Source organism: Vombatus ursinus, unplaced genomic scaffold (assembly GCF_900497805.2).
Source record: "Vombatus ursinus unplaced genomic scaffold, bare-nosed wombat genome assembly UNPS02009975.1, whole genome shotgun sequence".
Lineage (NCBI taxonomy): Eukaryota > Metazoa > Chordata > Mammalia > Diprotodontia > Vombatidae > Vombatus > Vombatus ursinus.
In genome coordinates this window covers 5,116,492-5,138,826 of record NW_020949753.1, presented here as the reverse complement: position 1 = coordinate 5,138,826, position 22,335 = coordinate 5,116,492, and the positions used below count along the sequence as shown (strand labels likewise).

Below are 22,335 nucleotides of genomic sequence, written 5' to 3'. Positions count from 1 at the left end.
CCCAGGGTGAATAAATTTGTAATATTTTCATTGTTATTGTTTTTGACATTTATTGTTTCTGTGGTTTGTTTTTTCATCCAGTCGTTATTCAGGATGTCATTAATAAGTTTGTATTTAGGTCTGTATCATATGCTCCTTGTTCCTGTATTTTTTATTTTTGTTTCCTTACAGTCTGTAAAAGACAATTCCTTTATTGGGCAGTGTTTATAAAAGATCCATGGAATGCTGGGAAAAATATTCTTGAATAATCCCTTTGAAAAAACACCTTAAATTAGTCATATCTACTTTTTAAAATAATTTATTCAGCTCTGTATTTTCCTTTTCCTTTTGTATTTGTCTTTTTGATTTGTCTAGCTCTGAGAAGGGAATATTTTCCTACCATTATTCTGTTGTTTATCAGCAGCTTTAAAAGTTAACCTTTGTGACATGACTATTTATTTAACATAGCCAATTTTTTATTGTCAAGCTATGGTGCTTTTTTTTTTTTTAATGAGGCAGTTGGGGTTAAGTGACTTGCCCAGGGTCACACAGCTAGTAAGTGTCAAGTGTCTGAGGTCGGATTTGAACTCAGGTCCTTCTGACTCCAAGGCCAGAGCTCTATCTACTGCACCACCTCGCTGCCCCCAAGCTATGGTGCTTTGACAATAATGTTTGTTCCCTAGGTTGATAGACCCCACTTTAAGAACTGCTCCAGAATCTTTTCCCAGGAATATTAATTCTCAATGGAGGCAGCAGAATTCAGGGGCCAGTGGTTTTGTGACTCTAGGTCTGAAGACCTGTTGCTGTTTTTTGTCCTTTTTTTTTTTTTGGCTTATCCTTTATCATCCTCCCTTTGAATCTTTGATCATTTGTCTCTTCTAATCATTCCCAGATGGCCAGTTATTTCCCTCTAGTAGGTTCTTAACCTTTTATCCATGAACTTAAAATATTTTTTGATAATTGAATATAGTTATCAAAATTATAACACTAAGCTAATATATTTAGACATAGTGGGTGTTCTTTGTAATGCTACATATTTTATGAATTTTATGAAAAAACTGTTTAAAAACATTATTTTGAGAAAGGTTCAAAGCCTTTATCAAAGACACAAAAAAAGGTGAAGAATCCCTATGATAGTGGGAGTTAGTTTTTTAACTGCCCTGTAGGTGCTGATCACCTTTAGTGTAGAAACCCCCTAAAAATATTAGTGTTAAGGGCCTTATATCATCCCCTTTTATATGTCACCTCACAACAACCTTTTGAAATAGATGCTATTATTAGCTGCATTTTACAGATGAGTTAACTGTCTAAGGGAGGATTTTTACCCAAGTCTTCCCCCAAGTTTGACAATCTCCACGATGTAGCTACCTCAGTTCCCTACTACATCTGTGGTAGTTGCTTGATGTCATTGTCAAGGTCAAGCCCTTTTTGATTTTTGTACCCAATCCCTCTGCTCTTTGCAAACTGTACCTTCCTACCATCCCAAAGGGACAGGGAAAATTTGAAAGCCTGTCAGCTACCTTGCCTCTAAAGTCCTACCAGTTGTTACCTGGGCCACCCTTTCCCTCTATCCAAGAAAAGTTTTCTGTATCATCTCATGCACTTGATTTTTAATGAGAATTGAAAGGCAATGTGGTTTAGTGGATAGAGAATCGACTTTGCTGTCAGGGAGTCTTCAATTCAAATTTTGCCTCTTGGTGTCCCAGACAGCATTTCTATAAAACTAAATTGTAAAGCAGGTACAGAGAGTTTCCTCACCCAGAATTCCCTGTACTAATGAAATCATAGGCATTATTCCCCCTTTACCCCACAATGAGAGATTTTCCCCTTAAAATATAACATTAATTCATTGTTTCAAAAAGATCTTATACCCCACCTTCATGGTCCTTGTCTGCCTTTAGCCAAATGAATTTCATTTTATCTTCTTTCATTACTTTCCACTGTTTGGTCAACTTGCATATTAAATACTCTGCTGAACTCTGGGCACTTTGGAAGGAGTAATATATAATTTTTCCCTTTTATGGAAAGTACAATTATTTCTTTGAGGTTTAGCCTTTAGCATTGTTTTAGGGGTACCAACTACTATCTTCTACTCTTCAGAAAATCATTCCAAGCTTTCCTTTTATTTCTTGATTGGTTTTCCATGGACCTTGTAATGTGTTATTTCTCTGGATGCAGGTAATCCCTCCTCATACTTGCATTGTGCTAGTGTATTTGCCTCATGTTTGAGATAGAAGACAGAGCTGCTTGTAAGCTATCTTTACCTTTGGGTCTTACTATCTTTCCAACCTTCCTGATACTGCAAAGAATTCTTGTCCCTTAGTTGATTTCAATTTTTTTTCCTTCTTTTTTTTAAAAAAAAGCTGGGTTTTAGTTCATGATTTAGTGATTTGCAACTCATTTTTTACTCATTTTGTTTTATGGATACATTCAAGATATTTTCCACACTTCATCCTTATCTTAAATTTGCTATTATTTTAGTATTTGATTAAAAGGAAAAGGGAGGAAGAGAGATAGATGGTGAGAATGATCCTATTTGTAACTGACTAGAAGATTTTAGTGGTCGCTGTGCTGTTAAATTGGATGTCATGTCTTTTGGGCAGACAGGAACATAAAGAATCAATAGGCTATGAATTTTTAGTGATCAGAAAAATCAGTGCTTGGATGTAGCCACTTTATTTTGTCCTTAATTTCACCTTTTTACTTTTTCAGTTCTTAAGATTGGTTTTAGAACTCTTCAGCTTGAAATATTGAATTCTAATCTGTATTATCATTTTTCTAGGTGTCTCCAGGTGATCTTTTTCCTGTGCCTTCTTTGCCCAATGGTAACTCCAAACTCACGAAGCATCAAGTCAAGTTTGAAAAGTAAGAATTTGAGTTGTTTGGGATTTTTCAAGTCAGCCTCAGAATTCACCTCAGTACATTTTTCTGTGGACTCGTTTGTTTTTTCTCTCCCTGTCAGACATGTTGCTGATTTTCACCTGAAGGAAGCCAAAAAGTTGAAGCACAAGGCTGAGTCAATGGTGCGTGTTCTTCTCTTCGCTCTTTTCTTCTGGCCGTTTTTTTCTGTTCTAAAGCATTGAGTGCCTTTAGTCATTTTTTAGCCCAAGTGCTAGTGAAGATTATAATGGAATACATTTCTTTAGACTCGATTTACTCTAGATTTACATGGACATTTGTCGAAAGTACAAATTTTTAGAACAAAATTACTGACAAATTTTATGTCCTTGATTTTTTTTTTAAATGTGCACATATTTTTTTTTCTTTATCCCATTATCTGCAGCTCCAAAATTTCATTTTTCTGTGACTATAAAGAGTTTGAGAGACATGGTTTCTGGGTAATTAATCATTTTATTAATCATGCTAGCATATCATTAAGAAAAGGGGTCAGTGATACTCTAGAATGCCAGAGACCCCTTGTGGAATCTACTCAATGTTTGTATGCCCTTGAAAGAGTGGTTATACCTGAGGGTAGCAATCAATTCTGGTTAACAAGTAATAAGAGAGAATGAATATTATAATGAGAGGTGGACCTGTTCCAATGAGGGGTTGGGGAGACAGTGACTTTGATCATGTCATTTACTTCCAAATTACTCCCAGCCTCAGGCAGGCTAGACAAAGGATCTTCTCTCCCCACTCCAAACTCCACTGCCCGAGTTGAACACTACGGGCTAGAATTCACCTTAGGTTAAATTCTTTGTAAGGGTTTCTAGTTGAGTGAGGCACAACATCTCCACCTAGATAAGATGGTCTAGGTGGGATAAATTTTTGGGAAAAGTCAGGGAACTCCCTAATCATTTTTTATTCAATAATCAATTATGTCTTTCAATTCAAATGTCTAGAAGGCTCGTCTGAGTACAAATCTAAATTACTACGCAAGCAAAGGTTCTGGACTGGCTCTAAGCCAACTCCAATCTGAAAAAGCCAGGGTAAATCTGAGTATGGGACCAATTCAGTTAAACAAGTATCTCTTGTTTACTATGTATGTGAAATGATCTGATCGTCAAGGAAATTTTTTATTCTGATCCACTGTGGATCTTGGCCCCCAGGTCATGCACACCCTAAAAATTAGTTAGTTTCCTAAAGTAGTTTTCATTCAGGAGTGATTCTGATCATGCTAGAATTTTTAAGAGTCAAGATAACAAACATATATTAAGCACCTGGGGATTAAAAAAAAAGCCTCTCCCACCCCCCAAAAAGGTCCTAGCTTTCATGTAGCTCAAAATCTAATGGGTGAAACCACATACAAACAATTATATACAAATCAGGACAAATTGGAAATAATCAACAGAGGAAAGGCATTAAGGAGTATCAGGAGAAGACTTGCAAAAGGTAGAATTTGAGGTGAGTCTTAAAGAAGCCAAGAGGCCAAGATGAAGAAAAAGAAAATTTCAGCGATGGTCAGTAGCCAGTGAATCAGCGTGGAGTCAAGAGGGTATGCAAGGAATAGCAAAAGGGCCAGTGTCGCTGCATTATACAGAAAGGGCAGTCAGTAAGGCGAGAATAAGGAGACCAGAATAGTAAGAGTGGGCCAGATTTTCATTTTTTTCATTCAGTCATTTTTCAGTCATGTCTAACTCTTCATGACCCCATTTGGGGTTTTCTTGGCTAAGATACTGGAGTGGTTTGCCATTTCTTTCTCCAGCTCCTTTTACAAGTGAGGAAACTGAGGCAGACATTGGATTGTGACTTGCCCAGGGTCACAAAGCTCATAAGTGTCTGAGGCCAGATTTTAACTCAGGAAGCTGACTCTGGGCCCGGCAGTGATCCATCCACTGTGCCACTTAGGACTTTAAATACCAAATATAGGATTTTTATATTTGATCCTGGAGGCAATAGAGAGCTATTAGTTTCTTGGATAAGGGGATGATATGGTCAGACCTGTGCTTTAGGAAGAGCAATTTGAAAGCCGAGTAGAGAATGGATGACTGGGAGTGGAAGAGACCAACCAGCGGTTATTTCCATAGTTCACGTATGAGGTGAAGACCTGCTTCATGGTGCTCAGTGTTGGAAGAAGGAAGTACAAGAGTTGTTAGAAAGGTATAAACATCAAGACTTGACCATTGATTAGGTAGGGGAGGGGCATGGAGAGAGAATGAATAGCCAAGGATGCGAGCCTGGGTGACCGGATGACTGATTGGGTGGTACCCTTGCCAGGTATGGGGAGGTTAGGCGGTGGAAACGGTTCTGAGGAAAAGACAGTAAATTCAGTTTTGGACATGTTGAGGTTAAGTTTAACTGGACATCAAATCTGAGATATCCATTAGTCAGTTGGAGATTTGAGAGAGGAAGTCAGAAGAATGATTACGGATGGACAAATAGATCTGAGAATTGTTTGCGTAGAGATGATAATTAAATCCATGGGAGCTAGGATAAGATTACCAAATACAGTAAATAATGTGAGAAGAGCAGAGGGTCCAGGACTCTTAGGGGATACCTACACTTAGCAGGCGTGACTGTATGAAATTCCAATAAAGGAGACTCAGATGGACTGGTCAGTATAATATCATAAACACACCAGGAGAGTATGACGGAGAAAAGAGTGGTCAACAATGTCAGAGGCTGCAGAGAGGTCAAGAAAGATCAGAAATGGGGATGGAAATTAGATTTGGGCATTTAAGAGATAACATTGGAAGTTTTAAGTGAGAGAAGTTTTCAGTTTCATGATGAGATCAGAAGCCAGACTGTAAAGAGTTGAGAGAGAAAAGCTAGAGAGGCCATGATTGTAGATGAACTTTTCAAGGTGTTTAGTTCCAAAAGGGAATTCAGAGCTTCCATATCAAAGAAGAAATACTGCAAGGAGCCAGAAAGAACAAATTCAAGTACTGAGAAGCCACAATCTAAATCACACATGATTTAGCAACTTCCACTCCAAAGGATTGGATCTTGCAGTATGGTTTTCATGAATGGCAGAGCAAATAGACAAAGCATAATTTATCCAGCAGAACTAAGGATATTGATTTCAGCGGAAAAACGGATTTTTAATGAAATAGAGGATTTCCAAGCATTCCTGGTGAGTAGACCCGAGCTATGTAGAAACTTTGAAGTTCAAACACAGGAATTAAGAGAAACATAAAAAGGTCAACATGAATGAACACTGGTGTTGTATTAAAAAGAAATAAACTGCTTACATTCTAATATTGAGAGATGATACATTAACCTTCTGAGCCCTATAAATGTTAGGTGTCATAGAGGAAGTCTAATTAGACAAGGGCTCAGAGTCATCCTCATGCCTTGATGATTTTAAGAATGGATAGCAAGCAGAAGAGGAATAATACATTGGGGGTATGAGAAAGGAAGGTAAGGGAGAATTATCTCACATAAGCAGGGAGCCCTTGTAGACATCTGTATAAAAAAGGATAAGGGTGTGGGGGGAGTGACTGGTACTGGAACCTCACTCTTATCTGAACTAGTCAAAGGGTAGAAGAATGCACACACAAAAACAGTTGGGTTCAGAAATACATTTTACTCAACATGGCAATAGGAGGGTAAGAGAAGAAGCGAGGTGGGGTATTATAGGGAGGGTAGAATAAAGGAAGGATTAGTCCTAAGTGAAACAAACTCAAAAATGTTTATAGCTCTTTTTGAAGCAGCAAAGAATGGGACTGTGGCAGTGGTGATCAACTGGGAAATATCTTAACAAGTTATAGTATATAAATATGATAGAATACTGTTGTGCCATAAAAATGATGAAAGGATGCTTTTAGAAAAACCTGGGAAGACTTGTATGACTTGGTGAGAGTGAGGAACAAAACCCAGAGTACAGTTTATAATAATGATACCGTATCATAAAGACAGAAATTTGAAAGAATTAGGAACTCTGATCATCATAATGACTAAACATGATTCCAGAGGACAAATGACGAAACACGCTGTCCCACCTCCTCCTGACAGAGAGGTGAAAGATTCAGAATACTGAATGAGACGTTTTTTTGGACATGGCTAATCAGAAATGCATTTTGATTTTTTTATATACATTTCCTTGTTTAGTTGTGCAAATGTGTCTGCATGTTTCTGTGTTCAGCCCTCCTTTGTCCAGTTCTGATAGTGAGGCTCGTCTGATGCTCCTGCTTTCTTCCATTTCTGTGTGTTACTCTTCTCACATGATCTCAATTATGAAGGTCCACCTTCTTTTTCCTACTTTCTCAACTAAATTTTTAAACTCATTTTTCAAACTAATGTTTTCTAAACTAAATTGCTCCTTTATCTTCTCTTAAAACCCCCAGAACAGAACCAGTTTATCCCTAGGTCGTCTGTTTTTCTTATTTAATTCCCTCAACAACCTTTGAAGACATGAAAGTTCTGAAGGGACACCTGTTTCTTTTCCCCTGTTAGAACATTAGCATTATGTCATTTCATAGCCCCTTCTAATTCCTCAGATAAATTTACCTTTCTAGGTTTCTCCTGACTCTTGTTTTTGCATTTCACAGATCTTACTTAGTTCTGGTCTTTTCACTAGAAATGCTTAAAAATCTTCTTCTATTAAAATATTTTTTTTCCTCTGTAGAATTATACTCAACTTTGCAGAATTATAAACCCATATCTTGTTTTTTGGAACCCTGTATTCCAGACATTCCTCTTACTTAAAGTAGAAGCTTCCAGGTCTAGTTCCTTTGTGCTAGAATTGCTTCTTTCTGAATTCTTGCAGTATTTTTTCTTTAATGTGAAAATTCTAGATCTTGACTTTCATTTTCTTTGGGGTTTTCCTCGTGGCTTTTTTTTTTCTTCAGGAGGTGGCTAATAATTTCTTTCTGTCTTTACTTTGTCCTCTGGTTCTAACAGATCTTGGCAGTTTTCATTTAGGATTCCTTGAAATATAGCATCCAATCTTTTTTTTTTTTAATCATGATTTTTGGAGAGCCTAATGATTAAGATTCTTAATCATTAAGAAGCAGACAATTATGCACATGATAGGACCAAATCATTTTTAAAGTATTCCTCTTAGTACGAGGTCTTTGTTTTTAGCTCTTGGTATGGTCAGAATTTAATATGAGCATAACTAATTAAAGGTTCTTTTGAGTTCTTGTGGCCATGATGGCGTTTCTGAATGAAGTTTGTGTTTCCATTCTGTTCCCAAGTACCACGATAATTTCTAAAGGTATATGATAATTGGAGATTACTTCAGTAAGATTTTAGCTCTTTTTTTTTAAACTTATGGTTTTAAAACATTTAAGTATGAAAAATACAGGTGTATGAGGGATTTCTCCCTGAATTGTATTCTAGGTTGGTTGTTTTTGATATTAGATCAAAAATTAGATTTTCTTCCATTTTTTTCAATCTTTTGATTTTTTTTTCAATTTAAATGTCTTATTTGTTTTAATCATCCAAAATCTATCTTATTACCTGCCCCTTCCTTAGTTGAGAATATGAGGAAAACAAAACCATTACAAACACGTATAGTTAATCAGAACAAATTTCCACATAGGTCATGTCCGAAAAAAAAAAAAGATCTTATTCTGCACTCTAAATCTTATTTCACCTCTCTGTCAGAAGATGTGTAGCATGCTTTATCATTAGTCCTTTGGAATTATGGTTGGTCAGTAAAGTGGTAAGAATTTAGCACAGTAGTATTCTGTCATATTTATATATCATAACCCGTTCACTGATTTCTCAATCTATGGGCACCCCCTTGGATTCTCATTCTTTACCACCTTAAATAAAAGCTATAAATATGTTTATGCATCTTTGATTTCTTAGGACTAATCTGTCCCTTAATCTTACCTCCATCTAATTCCTCCTCCCCCTTTCCTTCCTTTTTTCTTTTGAGTGAAATGTATGTCTGTACCCAGCTGTGTGTGTATGTTCTTTTGACCAGTTCAAATGAAAGTGAGGTTGAAGTGTCAGCCACTCCCCTCAAACCCTCATGTGTATGGACGTTTACTTCTGCACTCTGATCATGTGTGATAATTTTCCCTGAATTTCGTTTCCCTTCCATCTCAGTATATCCCTCTTTTCTTTCTTTTCTTAAGATCAGTGACACTTAACAGAACCACTCTCAGACTTTGTTTAATGGACGTTCTTTTGACTTCTAATGATGACGAGGTTGTGAGGAGACGTGTCATCTCCACATATGTGAATGTAGGAATTTATCATTGTTCATTCATGTTTGCCTTTTTGTGCTTTTCTTCCCTTCTGTGCTTGAACTTCAACGTTTCTACACAGCTCTCTTGTTTTCATAAGGAAGTCCTCTGATTCATTGAAAGTCTCCATTATATCCCTGTAATATTATAATCAAGTTTGCTGGGTCAGTTTTTTGGTCATAAGCCCCCTATCCTTTTCCTCTTGATGTATTTTGAGTTCTAACTTCTTTATAGTGGAAGATGCTAAATTAGGTGTGACTGACTGTGCCTCCTCAGTACTTGAATTTTTTCTTTATGACTGCTTGTACCATTTTTTCTATGACCAGAAAGCCCAGAGTTTTGATTATGACTTTCCTGAGTTTTCATTTTAGGGTTTCTTTCAGGAGGTAACCAGTGGAGTTTTTCTATTTCCATTTTGTGCCCTAGCTTTGATGACTGTTCCTTTATAACATGAAGGTCTGGACATGCTTTTCTGACTTCATCCCTACTTTTGTCATCATTTCCTATGATAGTCTAGATCTTTTCTTTTTTCAAATAAGTTTTGTTATTATTTTATCAAGTTGTGTAAAGTATCCAGTTGGCAATTTGATTGATATAGCATTAAAAGTCATTCTGGGGGCAGCTAGGTGGCACAGTGGATAGAGCACCAGCCCTGAAGTCAGGAGGACCTGAGTTCAAATCCAGCCTCAGACCAAACACTTGACACTTACTAGCCGTGTGACCCAGGGCAAGTCACTTAACCCCAATTGCCTTTAAAAAAAAAAAAAAAGAAGAAGTCAGTCTGTATTCAGCCTAACAGTGACTATGGTTTCTTTTCCCTCTACAGTCAGACAAGGTTGGAAAAGCATTTAAGTATTTGGATGCTGTCCTATCCTTTATTGAATGTGGAATTGCTTTAGAATCTGAAAGTCCGACATCCAAGTCTGTTTACTCCATGTTTTCAGACACCGTAGATTTCATTAAGTAAGTATAGTAACTTTGGCACATCTTTCCTCTTCTCTCTCTTATGTTTACTTTAACACACTTGAACTTTATCAGAAAGTGACTTTCCCTGGTATCTTACTTCAAGAATGTTATACAATCCCTGAACTTTAGTGTTCAAGGAATGAAAATACCATCTCTATGCAAAAGGTAATGGAGAGTTTGGACAACTATTCTGTGAAATCCCACCTCTTATCATGAGATCAGCAAATCTAGTTTTCTTCTCTTTAACGTAGTAGTTCGTTAGCCTTGGATTGAATTACCTCGGGCAGTCATAGTCAGAGTGAAATGCTTCCTCATTTAGTTTTTTGAATGGCTTAAACCAGTAGTTTTTTAATCAGTCAACATTATTAAGCACCTAAGACTATATAGACTTTTTTTTCATATAAGTAAATGTCATGGACTGCCATATTGTAGTAGTCATACTAGTGTTATAATTTAAAATATACATGCTGACAAAAAAAAATTTCATTACACTTTAAGGTGTTTTTTAATTCATCAAAGTAGTATCTAGATACTTTTGAAACACAAAACATCTGTGCCTTGTATGAAAAAGTATTAAGCTATGTATTTACATGGAAATATCAAAATTACAGAGCTTGGGGGATACCTAGTTTACATGGTATTTCTCCTCCCAGGGGCCCATAGGCATCAAGGTTGTGTAGTGCTTAGAGAGCATTGTACTTGGGAGTCAGGAAGACTTGAGTTCAAATCCCTACCTTCATACACTTATTAATAAATACTTATTGTGTGACCCGCAGCAAGACACATAGCCTGTTTGCCTTAGTTTCCTCATGACATCAGCCATCTTGCAGTATTGTTGTGATGAGCACAATGTTGTTAGCACAATGTCTGGCACCAAGTAGGCACTATATAAATGCTTATTCCTTTTCCTTCCCTTCCCTTTTCTTCCTTTCCCTTCCCTTCCTTTCCTTCTCCCTCCCCTTGCCTCTCTCTCCCCAGAGCCACAAACAGAGAGAGATCAACTTTGACTATGTCAAAAACTGGGCCAATACTTGACTCCATTGATTTTCAATTTTGTTGCCTTTCTCTCAACCTGCCTTCAGTGTTGCCTCTAGGAAAATCCAATATGATGAGGTTTGTGTTTGGCTTTCCTAACTCACTGGGTATATTTTTCTGCTTCTTTACAGATTCATACTATCATTAAAATCCTTTCCAGATTCCCCAACATCTACACAGGAGAAAATTTTCATTGTTTTATGGTATGTACTTTTTTCATTATATATGTTGCTTAGGATCATTTTTGCATCATTTGAAGGCCTGTTAAACTTTAATTTTTATATACTAAGTGGTAAAGAAAATTTTTTTCAAAAATTTAATTAAGGGCTTTAAAAGAATTTTCCTTGAAAGATAGTATATTATAAAGAATAATATTAGGCTAATGAATTAACCTTAAAGGGTTAAATTAAATTAAATGCTTAAAAATTAAAATGCTTTAGGACATGGTCAAAGTTCGTGAACTGACTGTTAGCCAAATGGTTTATACTTTGTTTTAAATAGTATGTAATGCATTTAATAAGTATTTCTTTTATATTTATATAAATCTCATTAGATATATATTTAAATATTAGCTATTTCTTACAATAAATTTTCTTTTTGTGATATCCCTAGCAGACACAATACATGCACATAAATTTTCTTCCCTAAGTTATGTTTCCTCTATAGTATTTTCTTTACCAAAAAAGTTATACATACATAATGTTATATTGTTCTGTAAGTGGCCATGTGTCTTGAGCTTGCATTCTGTAGCCTTGATCTATTTTTAAATTGCATTAGTCAGCTCATCTGTGTTCTCTTTTTATACATAGCATGCGTTGTCAGTCCATTCTTTACATGGCAATGTTTCGTTGTAAGAAAGACGCCGCAATAAAGTATTCTCGGACCCTTAATGAACATTTTAAGGTATATCACAGCTTACTGTCTTTATCCCGCTCTTTTTGACATTTCCCCCAATACTTGGAAATCTAAATTTAATAGAATTTGGTGATCATGCTTGGCAATCGTAAATTTAACTTCCCCTTCTTTATTGCAGAGTTCATTCAGAATGGCGCAGCCAGCTTCTTCAGGTGCCTCAAGGTAATTTGCAGGTCCCATTGAAATCTCTCAAATTGATCTTTACATTTATTACTTATTCTCACATTTTATACACGTGCGTGTAGGCATTTAGCCTCTACTTTTTTTTTAATTAAAAAATCATTAGATTCTGTTCATACTTGTCTGTCCCTTGAACTTTGTTTTGTCATTGTTTTCTTTTTTAGTAAATTTCTACTTTTTTTTTTTGAGGCAATTGGGGTTAAGTGACTTACCCAAGGTGACACAGCTAGTATGTGTCAAGTGGTTGGTCTGAGGCCGGATTTGAACTCAGGTCCTCCTGACTTCAGGGCCCATGCTCTATCCACTGAGCCACCTAGCTGCCCCTTAAATTTGTATTTTCTTATAAGATGATCAGGAAGAATTAAAATGCTATGTAATGCATTCTTCCTGAGTTAGAAGGAATCAAAGAAATAGATGGATGATTGATATGGATTGTGTACACATATAATTACATATTACATACATATCAGATACATAATCCATATGTATATTATATAATGTACATGTAGGTTAATCTATATATTAATATAGATGTATGTTAGATTATAATATAGATTATATCTGCATATAATCTATACCTATCATTAATATAGATTATATATCATATATAATCTGTATCTGTGTGTGTGCATATATATGTGTGTGTGTGTATGTACATATATATATATATATATATATACACCTGTCTTTATACATACATGCACACACAAATATATATGTAGATAGTTAATTCCTATCATTTTATATTTCTGATGAAGAAATTTTAACTCAAAGGTTAAGTGTCTTACCCATGGTCCCTAGCTGCTCATTAGGGACTGATTTGTGACAACACCCTAGTTCTGATTCCCAGCTCTACCTTTACCTTTTTAACAATAATTTTTCCTGTTTCCACCACAGTTTGTCCTAAGAATGAAACTACTGATCCAGAAAGGAAGGGAATTTTCCTACATTTAAGTCCGTAGAAATATTGAACTTAATTTTATGAGACCAAAATGGATTTCCTGGTTGTTTTTTTACTTTGGCATATTATGTAATCATTTTCTGCTTCTGAACATTTGACAGCTTTACTACTTTAAAATTACTATAAAAATGTTTTATTTCAGATTCATACCAAGAAATTATATACAGCCTATCTTCAATTAGAAAATAAGACAGAATCATAAAGCATATTCATGAAGTAACTGGTCAGCTCTGAACATTTTTGGCCAATCCCACTACTATGGAGCGTTGTCCCTGATTGCTAGTAAAATAGATGAATTACTTGAAAGTCTTCTTGAGAATCTTGTGGTCTAGAGAGACATCCAGGTTCCAAGATGGTAATGATCTCATAATAACAAAGCTCGAAGTGCCATCAGCAGCTACCTTAGTCCCCCATTAGGTGGACCTTCCAGAAATCTCTACAACATATCTGACAAGGAAGATCTCCAATATAAAGGAGCTCGCCACTCCCTGGGTAGCCTGTTCTGTCTTACATTTGCGAAGCTGATTTTTTTTTTTAAGCCCTAGGAGAAAGTGGTACTGAGTCTAAAGCCAGGGACAGACTTTTGCAGGGTTTAGTCCTGTAGTTCTATCTGTGAACTCAAAATTGCAGATCCACAGCTGCTCTGTACCTCTGCCTTGGAGAGGTGTCTGTGGCGCTGATTTGGTGAAGTGACTTGTTTGTCACACAAGCAGTCGTACAGCGTCAGAGGTTGAACCTGAAACCCTGCCTCTCTGACTGTGAGGCTGACTTCCTACCTACTGAGCCATGTTGCATCCCAAGACCTCATCCATTTGGATAGGTAGATGTCCATTGTCGTGCAAAATACCGCTGCACACTATGTTTCTTCACATCCACTTCCCTCCAGAAGCTTACTTCTTTGTAGGGAAGAAAATAATCTTTTTTGTTGTTTTGGAGGTAAGAGGGGTTTTTCCCCCCCTCAGAACAGAGACAGCTTTATTATTTTTTAATATATAATAGATAACAAAATAAGATATATAAATACATATGTGTGTATGTGTTGTGTGCATGTGTATATGTGTATATATATATATGTGTGTGTGTGCGTATATATGTGTGTGTGTATATATATATATATATATACACACACATATATATTACTAAGGCTTTATACACTGATCATTCAAATATGTAACAAATTTCTCTTTCTTTTCTGCCAGAAATATAAGCACACCATCACCTCTGTCCCCCATGCCTTCTCCTGCAAGCTCTGGAGTTTTCCAGCCAGGGTCAAGTGGCATCAGCGCAACTGTCAGCACCCCTGTTGTGATCCAAAATATGACCTCTTCCTACGTCACTATCACTTCCCATATCCTTAATGCATATGATCTTTGGGAACAAGCTGATGCACTCGCAAGGAAGAATACAGGTGAGAGGGAGAGGGAGAGAGAGAATGTGTGTGTGTGTGTGTGTGTGTGTGTGTTAATGTTTTGCTTCACAAAATAGGGAGGAGGAGCATGTTAAAATAGGGACAATGTAGATGTTTACCCCTTAGATTTAATCAGACCACTGAATTTCTTTTGTTCTCCCTTCTTTGTCCTGGTTGAGTTGTTTAAAGGGCATCTTCATTTCTGTGACCAGGCCTTACACAGCAAAATGAGAACACACTAGAATAGCCTGCCCCTTCACAAAAGGCCAAAATGAGAGCCTTTTCTTACTTACCTTGTATTTTCTTTATCAGATTGATAAAGCAAGGGTGAGGCCAAGATGAAAAGTTACTGGGCAGCTAGGTGGCACAGTGGATAGAGCTCCGGCCTTGGAGTCAGGAGGACCTGAGTTCAAATCTGGCCTCAGACGCTTGACACTTACTAGCTGTGTGACCCTGGGCAAGTCACTTGACCCCGACTGCCTCATTCCAAAAAAAAGGGGGGGGGGGGCAGAAAAGTTGAAAAGTTACTGGCTTTTGTTATGCCTGCTGAATCCAAATAATGGGCTTGTAATATATGTCCACAGGTGAGGCGGGGGAAAGGTGATAGGCGGAGTGTATTAGGGTTAGTTACCACTCTGGGACTTTGGGGGAGAAGGAGGGAAAATATACCAAATCACAGACCCTGTTGATGTCTTTTTGATAGTTTTTGTCACCTTTCATTCATTTGCAGTTCATTTCATTCTTATTAAATTATGTATATGAATTTGTTTTTATTCTGTATTTGTATTTTTTTTAAGATGAGTAGAAACCATCAGTATGGTGAGGATCATGATTTAGAACTTTGAAACAAAGGTTTCCTTAGCACAGCCTAGGATTAAATCCAGTTTGTGGGCTATGGATAGCCTGTTCACATACCAGGAGGTAGCTGGAGTCATGTTAATCTTTCAAAGTCTGTTCTATGTTAATGTTCATGTACATTCCTGAGTAGCTCAGTGGTAATGCTTTAGGATTCCTTTAACTTTTTTTGCGGGGGGCAAGGCTAGGCAATGGGGTTAAGTGACTTGGCCAGGGTCACCAGCTAATAAGTGTTATGTGTCTGAGGTCGGATTTGAACTCAGGTCCTAATGACTCCAGGGCGGGTGCTTTATCCACTGCGCCATCTGGCTGCCCCTAGATTCCTGTATCTTTCACATAATATTGCTGGACCCTTCATTTCTCCTTTTCCTTGTTTTCTTCCCCTCTTTCTAGAATTCTTTACAGAGCTCAGTGCAAGTGTCTGCGCCTTGGCCTTGAACAGCAGTCTGGTTGAGCTGGTTCTCTACACCAGACAGGCCTTACAGCAGCTGCGGCAGGTGGCAAAAACACTCTAACCAGCGGCCGGAGTGGCTCAATGCCTTGTCACACTTTGGAAACCTCAGAAAGAGTGGCTCTCAGCTTCATTGGGACCCCCAACTCAAGATGGAATGAACTACAGTATGATAGCAGGGAATCTGGCCCCACTTCCAAATCCTGAAACTGTGCCCACATCCTTTGGGCAGGGCCGTGTGAGTCTATAAGAGAAAAGACGAAGGAGCTGCAGAGTTGGTGATTTTCTTTCTTGAAAGACAAAAGTGCAATGTCTAGCCTTAAGCTGGTTGTGTCTCAATGGTCTGTAAACATTTCTCTGGCTTTATAACAAGCAAGATAAAAATTATAATTTGAAAATGAGGCTGAGAAGAAGCAATTCCAGCTTTGAAAGTAGACACACCTCATCTCAAAATCTTCCACAACCCATTCCTACTAGTAACACAAAGAATTCTTTCCATGATTTTTTTTTAAACAATGATTTTTGGAATAGTATTTGGGATGTTGTATGTCCCATTCTTTATTTTTAAATTTTATTTATTTCTTTAATTTTGAAGAGGAGTGGGGGGTATTTGTTCCAACTGCCATACATTGAAATGTAAGTTGTGAAGGATTCTAGGGTTTCACACTGTCTACCCTGTGAATTAAGGCTTTGATGAAATTGAGTATTTTAGGAGTTCACACACGTTGAGATAAGGTCTTCTGTACTGCAAGTTATCTTCTTAAACATTACTGCTTTGGTTTCTCTATTACTTCGGGAAAGCCTTAGAAAGAGTTATTTATTCTGAGTTAGGAGCTGTAGAAAAGAATAGAAACAAGAGTTTATGGAGGCACATCTTGATATCTCCATTGCTTATCAGAGTAACTGTATTCTGCATTTCCTGTCTTAGTGAAAAGGGAACCAGCCTTTATTTCTGCCAAGCTTGGTAGCTTATGGGTTTTTGTTATTTTTTTCAACTAGAGGTAAAATATGAGGGATTAAACTGTTAAGATGCCCAGAAACTCAAAACTCTGTCAAAGAAAAATGAAATCTATTTTTGAATTATAGGGGCATTGTTTTGTTTTGGTCACAGGTAATTTTATTTTATTTTCAAGATTAGATCCTAATGATCTGTAATTCTGGAGGAAATTAATTTCAAGTTGCTGGGGTGGGGGGGCAAGTCCTTTTCTTTCCCAAGAGAATATAAAAGTACTGGGGTGATGATTCTTGCTTGTTAACAAATTTTCCACCATATCTTGGCTCCATAACTCTTGAGTCAACCAGACTTGATTACATGAACATAAAATAATGCCTTTCCTCCTAAATTCCTTGCCCTAATGATACACATTTGTTAATTTCTAAAACTTCCAAATGGAAGGACTTGGGCAAAGGCCTTATGTTGCTGAGGAGACATATCTGTTGCTCCAAAACTGAATTTTCCACATGCTACTGTGAATCAGAGAATTGAAACACCATTTTGACTATGATGTATTTAAAAGCCAATTCTCCTTGTTGTTCTGTTTCAAATAGAAACATTTTCCCTCCCATACTTGCCCTGGACTCATCCCATACATCCTACATGAATATTTGAAATTTAATACTTGATTTATTTGAAGTTAAATTAATGAGCCCCAAAATTGCCAGCTGATAGTAGAAACTTCCTGGATAATGGGTTGTATAGGCTGCAAATATCATAAAAAAGAAAGGGCAAATTTTGGTATGTGAATATAAATCCCTTCAAACTGCCCTTATTCTGTTCTTTCTCATATTTTCTTTGGTTAAAGTTCACAGAACAGAAGGTCCAGAGGAAAGACCAGAACAGCATGTCAGACTATCCCAGCATCAGTTCTGAGGCCAAGCCATGACCCTTTTTAAAATGTAATATTAAGACTATTGCTAAATAAGCAATAACTGTTTGTCAGGTTGGAGGTTTATAGCATTCTATGTATTCCCCATTTTGGGGGTCGACTGAGGAACAGCAGTGCATCTTGCTGGCCAAATGGGATCAGTTAGCCGCATCTACCCTCTATCCAGGAAGTAGAGGAGAAAAATACAGCTTGAGGGCGTTGAGTTCTGTTCTTTATAACAGGTTCTGATCTATGCACGTCGGGGTCAGGGTGTGTGAGCTTTTGTGAGCTAAAGTCCATTTTAGACTACTTCACAGGTGGTGAAAGAGCTGCTTTCTTCTTCAGTGGCCTTGCACTTTTTGGGGGGAGGGGGGTGTTTTATTTTGAAAATTCAGTGGTTTTTTGGAAGGTTGATCAATTTGCATAGTTCTATGTGCACAGTTGTGAGAATTGTATGATTCAGGTTCTTATTGCAACACACACTGCACCTATGAGAGAATTACTTGTGGATCCCTTTTTATGTATTATATAAAATGTAGTGGCTGCTGAATCCTGTTAATTAATATTCACAAAGTCTTTTGTTGTTACAGTTGTATATAGGAATTTAAAGGATATTTTAAAAATCAGATGCACTTTTTTCATTGCATGCTTCAAATCCTGAAGGCAAAATTTATACTTAAGCAGACAATTAAAAAGACTAGTTTATACAAGTAAAACTTTCAATTATGTGAAATTCTCATACACATAAGAAGCAAGCAGCACACACTTGACGGTGAGATAGACTTATTTAAGAGTTTTCCAAGAGAAAAAAGAAACAACAGTATAAAATCTTTCCTTTGGTACTATAGTTTTGCTGGAATATCTTTATTTTTTGTTTTTCTTTTTGTAGGAAGAGGAGGAATATTTTACTTAGAAAAGGAGCCTTTAGTTTTTCTGCCCTTCTGGAGATAATTTAAAATGTGAATGAGTTTGATATTTTAACAATGATTTATTTAACAATAAAACCCACTTTATAAAGCATATACCCAGTTCTATTGAAAAGATGATAATCTGAGGTGGAAAGAGTGTGTGTGTGTGTGTGTGTGTGTGTGTGTGTGTGTGTATTGGAAACAGGCAGGAGAGAGGGCACACAGCAAAGGGAACTGAGTAATTAGCATTCAAATAGCTTTTGGCAATCATTGGGTTGTTTGTTTGCCTTTTTCCCTTAACATTCAACCTGAAAATGTCTGATTTTAGGAGTAGAAGGACTTTAATTTTACCAATCTTCGGAATTTCCAATGTATAATCAGTTTTTCTCATAGACATGGGAACACTATCTTAACACCACTCACCCAGATCCTCTAGGGCAAAAATGTCAAACTCACAGCTTGAACCTAATTAAAATGTAATTGAGAAGTTTACCAAAAATAAATAAAAATTTAATTCAACATAGATAATCTTCATTTGTGATTTTCTAGGTCAATAGGTGACCAGCAGGGATGTTTCTCTGAGTGTGACACCACTGCTCTAGGGTATTTCGCAATTGTATTTAGATTTCCTATTCACCAATACAGGTTTAGTATTATGATTAAATGTAAGCTTTTAAAAGAATGAATCAGATTATTTCTCTTTTCCCCACCCCTAAAGGGTAAAGAAAGGTTAGGTCTTTGACAGCTAAGGCTATGTGTCAGGAAAAAAGTGGGTCCAATGAAATTGGCCTGATTTTTATAATGAAGGGTTTTCCTGATAAGGGTTTGTTTTTGTTTCTGTGTTTGTGTTTTTCTTTCTGAGAATTTTCCCCACTCAGTGGACATATTTATTGAGCCTTTATTGACCAAACTTAATTTTAAAATAGTATATTATTTATTTAGAGTTTGTTTTGGACCTTTCTCTCCTGTAAGTCCCATATTTCTGTAGCTCTAGGTGATGATAAATATGATGAGTTGAAATCTTAGGTTAAGAAGAATAAGTAGAAAGCTTAATGTTGTGCTTTCACTTTTCCCCCTTCTTTCTCCTCTTCACTGTTCCTTGTTCCAGACACTACACGGCCCCATTGGCAAAGCTCACCTTATTATCTACCATACTTCTTCCACTTGAGATTAGCAGTACTTAGAGCCTTGCAAAAATGGGTGTTTCCTTTTTTTAATCATTAATTTTCTCATTGGGAAATAAAATCATCTGAAAATAATTATACTATAATTTAGATTGTGGTAGAAGGCTCTTTCTCAGTGGAAGTACTTTTTCCTCCAGGTAATTTTTCCCCCTTCTCTTTAATGTACTACCTCCTTTTACTCTTCCCATTATTGTAATTAAGTGGAAGTAGAGGGCTCCTCGTCGATCCCAACTGTGTTTTTTAGTTTGTTTTTGGAGGGGTGAGGTGGGTGGAATGGGATTGGGAAATTCATTGGTTCATCTCCAAAAGCTTCACATGGTATCTTGGGTCACTAAACCATAAATACATAGCCCAGTGTTGGGAGTACTTTCTCTTTGGTTTATTTATCGATTAGTTTTGTACACTGGCAATATCTTTAGTTCCTCTTTGTAACTAAATGACAGGCACTGCCTATCACTTTTCTAAAAATGTATTCTTGCAATATGGGTGGTTTCTGTATTCTCTTTGGTCTCCATAGGGAACTCTTGCCCTATCATGAGCTGTCAACAGGAAATTAGTTATATTGAGAAATGTCTATACAGGGAAGTAAGACTGCAAACAACTAAAGCCACATTCATTAGACCCAGGCCTTTTATTATGAGGCCAGATGGTGGCTGACCTAAAGAAATGAAATTTATTTTGCTTAAAAGTTAGCTTTTAAGTGATTAACACAGGCAGTATTAACTTTGCCAATTGTCCAGGCCATCAAGATGTATTAATTTAAAAAAAAAAATTACTGCACATCCCCCTCAAATTAAGTACCTACTATCCATATTTTTTTATCTTTATTTTTTAGAATTTTTGAATGTGATCATGTTTTGGGTATTTTGAAGCAAGTTTGCCTGTTTATTTATTATCATTATATCCTATATGTTTTTGCGCCTTTTTTTGGTAACCTTAGCAATAAATCAAATCTTGGTATTATAATCTGAAGAGGTTTATTTTTAAATAAATAAATTTCCATTTGATGAATGGGGAATCACTGGTCTCTCTTGAAATAATATAAATTTTCATTTCATCTTTATTGTCAAAGTGTCAGCAATCTATTCAGCAGTACTGATTTTATATGTAGACTTTGTATTTATGTAGTCATTTCAAGGGGAAGATGTGCAAAAAAAATGATTAACAGAAATAAATGTACTTTATTTTCTTTAGTGATGAGACTGCCTTCTAGAACTTCTGTTCATATGATTTAGCTGCCATATATTGTCCTGAAAAGACATACCAGAACTGTGAGGACATTTTAGTTTTTCTTTTATGGAAGAAAAAGTTTGTGGGAGATAATTCCGAAGATGGCATGCCATAGATCTTTTGCTCATAATTGCAGTTTTCAAAATTTTTGAATTTACTTGTTATTTTTAAATTCTTTTCTTTTTACAAGAGGATTGTTATAAAATAAAATATTTAGAAAAAAATATTATATTTTGGTCCATGTAGTGTTATTTCTTTATATTCCTTTGGCTGAAGGAATGTATAGTATTTTTCATGTATAGTATTTTATTATCTCTTCTTCAGAGTCCAACTGCAGTGATTCATCATGATTTGGAGATTGAATGGACCCTTAGAGCTTGCAGCTCTCGGGCAAGTAAGTTAGTTTTACCAAGCTAAATTTGACTTCAGGTATGATCCCAGAAGTTGACTATTATGCATTATTTGAGGACCAGTTCAGAGTGGCATATCATTCAAATGTTTGTTTGAACAGTGGAAATTGTAGGGGTGGGGGTGGGAGGGGAGAACGAAAGGATTGTTTGTGTATCAAAGCAACTTAAAATGAAATATTTGTTTTTGAAATGTGCTATAACTGAGAAGTTATTTGTATATGGAACTTAAAGCGTGGACTGACAATACTCCACTGACATATTTTGTCTAGGGCCTAATGTCAAAGATGTATAGCAACATTCCACAAACTAAAAATAAAATTTAAAAAATTTTTTAAAACTAAAAATAAAATTTTAAAAAAGATGTATAGCAGGGGCAGCTAGGTGGCACAGTGGATGGAGCACCGGCCCTAAAGTCAGGAGGACCTGAATTCAAATCCGGCCTCAGACCAAACACTTGACACTTACTAGCTGTGTGATTCTGGGCAAGTCACCCCAATTGCCTTTAAAAAAAAAAAAGATGTATAGCAACTTAACAACCATGTGGAAGAATCCTTTAAGTCACTGATAAGAGAAATATATGTCAAAACCACTTTCACCTCACACCCAACCTGTGGACAAAGATGACAAAAAATTGCAATAGTCAATGTCAGAGAGGTGGCAGAAAGATGGGAACACTAATGCATTGATGGTGGAGCTGTAAATTAGTACAAAGCAATTGGAATCATGCATACCCTTTGACCTGGAAATTCCATCACTAGACATTTGCCTCATGGTGGAGGTTACTGACAAAAAGATAGGCCTCATATATTCTAAAATATTGATAGCTGCCATTTTTGTGGTACCAAAGAACTTACCATTGATTACAGCATGGCTAAATTTTATTACATCAATATAACTGAATATTACTG

General features: G+C 36.5%; 1 protein-coding gene across 9 annotated transcripts in view; it reads left to right on the top strand.

Moving 5' to 3' along the window:
* Positions 1-19,126, top strand: part of AFF1 (AF4/FMR2 family member 1) — a 175,967-nt gene extending 156,841 nt beyond the window's left edge. For all 9 annotated transcript variants that reach the window (XM_027853355.1, XM_027853351.1, XM_027853353.1 and 6 more), the window contains 8 exons: positions 2,762-2,844; positions 2,942-3,002; positions 9,886-10,022; positions 11,192-11,263; positions 11,870-11,963; positions 12,094-12,137; positions 14,316-14,524; positions 15,773-19,126. In XM_027853355.1, the coding sequence (XP_027709156.1) occupies positions 2,762-2,844; positions 2,942-3,002; positions 9,886-10,022; positions 11,192-11,263; positions 11,870-11,963; positions 12,094-12,137; positions 14,316-14,524; positions 15,773-15,894 (822 nt within the window). In that variant the 3' untranslated portion in view covers positions 15,895-19,126. The remainder of the gene's footprint in view (positions 1-2,761; positions 2,845-2,941; positions 3,003-9,885; positions 10,023-11,191; positions 11,264-11,869; positions 11,964-12,093; positions 12,138-14,315; positions 14,525-15,772) is intronic.
* Positions 19,127-22,335: the final 3,209 nt, after the last annotated feature.